The sequence below is a fragment of the Salpingoeca rosetta genome (genome assembly GCF_000188695.1).
Source record: "Salpingoeca rosetta unplaced genomic scaffold supercont1.26, whole genome shotgun sequence".
NCBI lineage: Eukaryota > Choanoflagellata > Craspedida > Salpingoecidae > Salpingoeca > Salpingoeca rosetta.
In genome coordinates this window covers 614,000-614,726 of record NW_004754908.1, presented here as the reverse complement: position 1 = coordinate 614,726, position 727 = coordinate 614,000, and the positions used below count along the sequence as shown (strand labels likewise).

General features: G+C 55.3%; 1 protein-coding gene across 1 annotated transcript in view; it reads left to right on the top strand.

Moving 5' to 3' along the window:
• PTSG_09609 (uncharacterized protein) overlaps nucleotides 1-727 on the top strand; it is a 3,633-nt gene that overhangs the window by 2,168 nt on the left and 738 nt on the right. Inside the window, exons 5-6 of the mRNA XM_004989981.1 lie at nucleotides 183-355; nucleotides 497-549. Of these exons, the coding sequence (XP_004990038.1) occupies nucleotides 183-355; nucleotides 497-549 (226 nt within the window). The remainder of the gene's footprint in view (nucleotides 1-182; nucleotides 356-496; nucleotides 550-727) is intronic.

The following is a 727-nucleotide window of genomic DNA, read 5'->3' as shown; positions in this document are numbered from 1 at the left end:
CAGTTTACATGCACATGCGTGGCATGTGTTCCCGCACACACACAGGCACATATACACACACGCGCCCACCAACACACACACACACAGGCACATATACACACATACACGCCCGCCAACACACGCGCAGACGATGCGTGATTATCTTCCTGTCAGTTTGGCTCACATGGCGTGCGCGTGTGCAGACTGCGCTGCAAGGGCTCAACTTGCTGGCGCGACTGGTGGGCGGCAAGAAGGAGGCCAAGCTCTTCCCGCTGCTGCTGTTCTCCGCACACGGCGGTGGCGATGATGAGGATGACGACGACGATGTGCTGGACGTCGACGATGTCGACGCAAACGCCAGCTCAGATGCACTCACGTGGGTGGGCTAGCTTTTCCCTTTTGCGCGCGTGTGTGTCTGTGTCTGCGTCTGTGTCTGTGTCTGTGTGTAAGTTGAAGGGCTACCACTGCTGCATTGTCTGACCTGTTTTGAACTTGGTTTTGTTGGAATGCATGGTAGGCTTGGCGGGACACACTCTGTGCTTCACGTCGAAGCATCAACGGGGCGCCAAGGTGCGTATATCGCTTGCGCGCGCGCATGTGTGTGTGTGTGTGTGTGTCTAGCTAGCTCCCTCGCTCAACGCCAAACTTCTTGCTGCTGCACTTTGCCTGAACACTGGCATTTTATATATACAAAAAAAAAACACCCCTGCATGTAAGCTCGCACTGACGAACCCACACATACACCCCG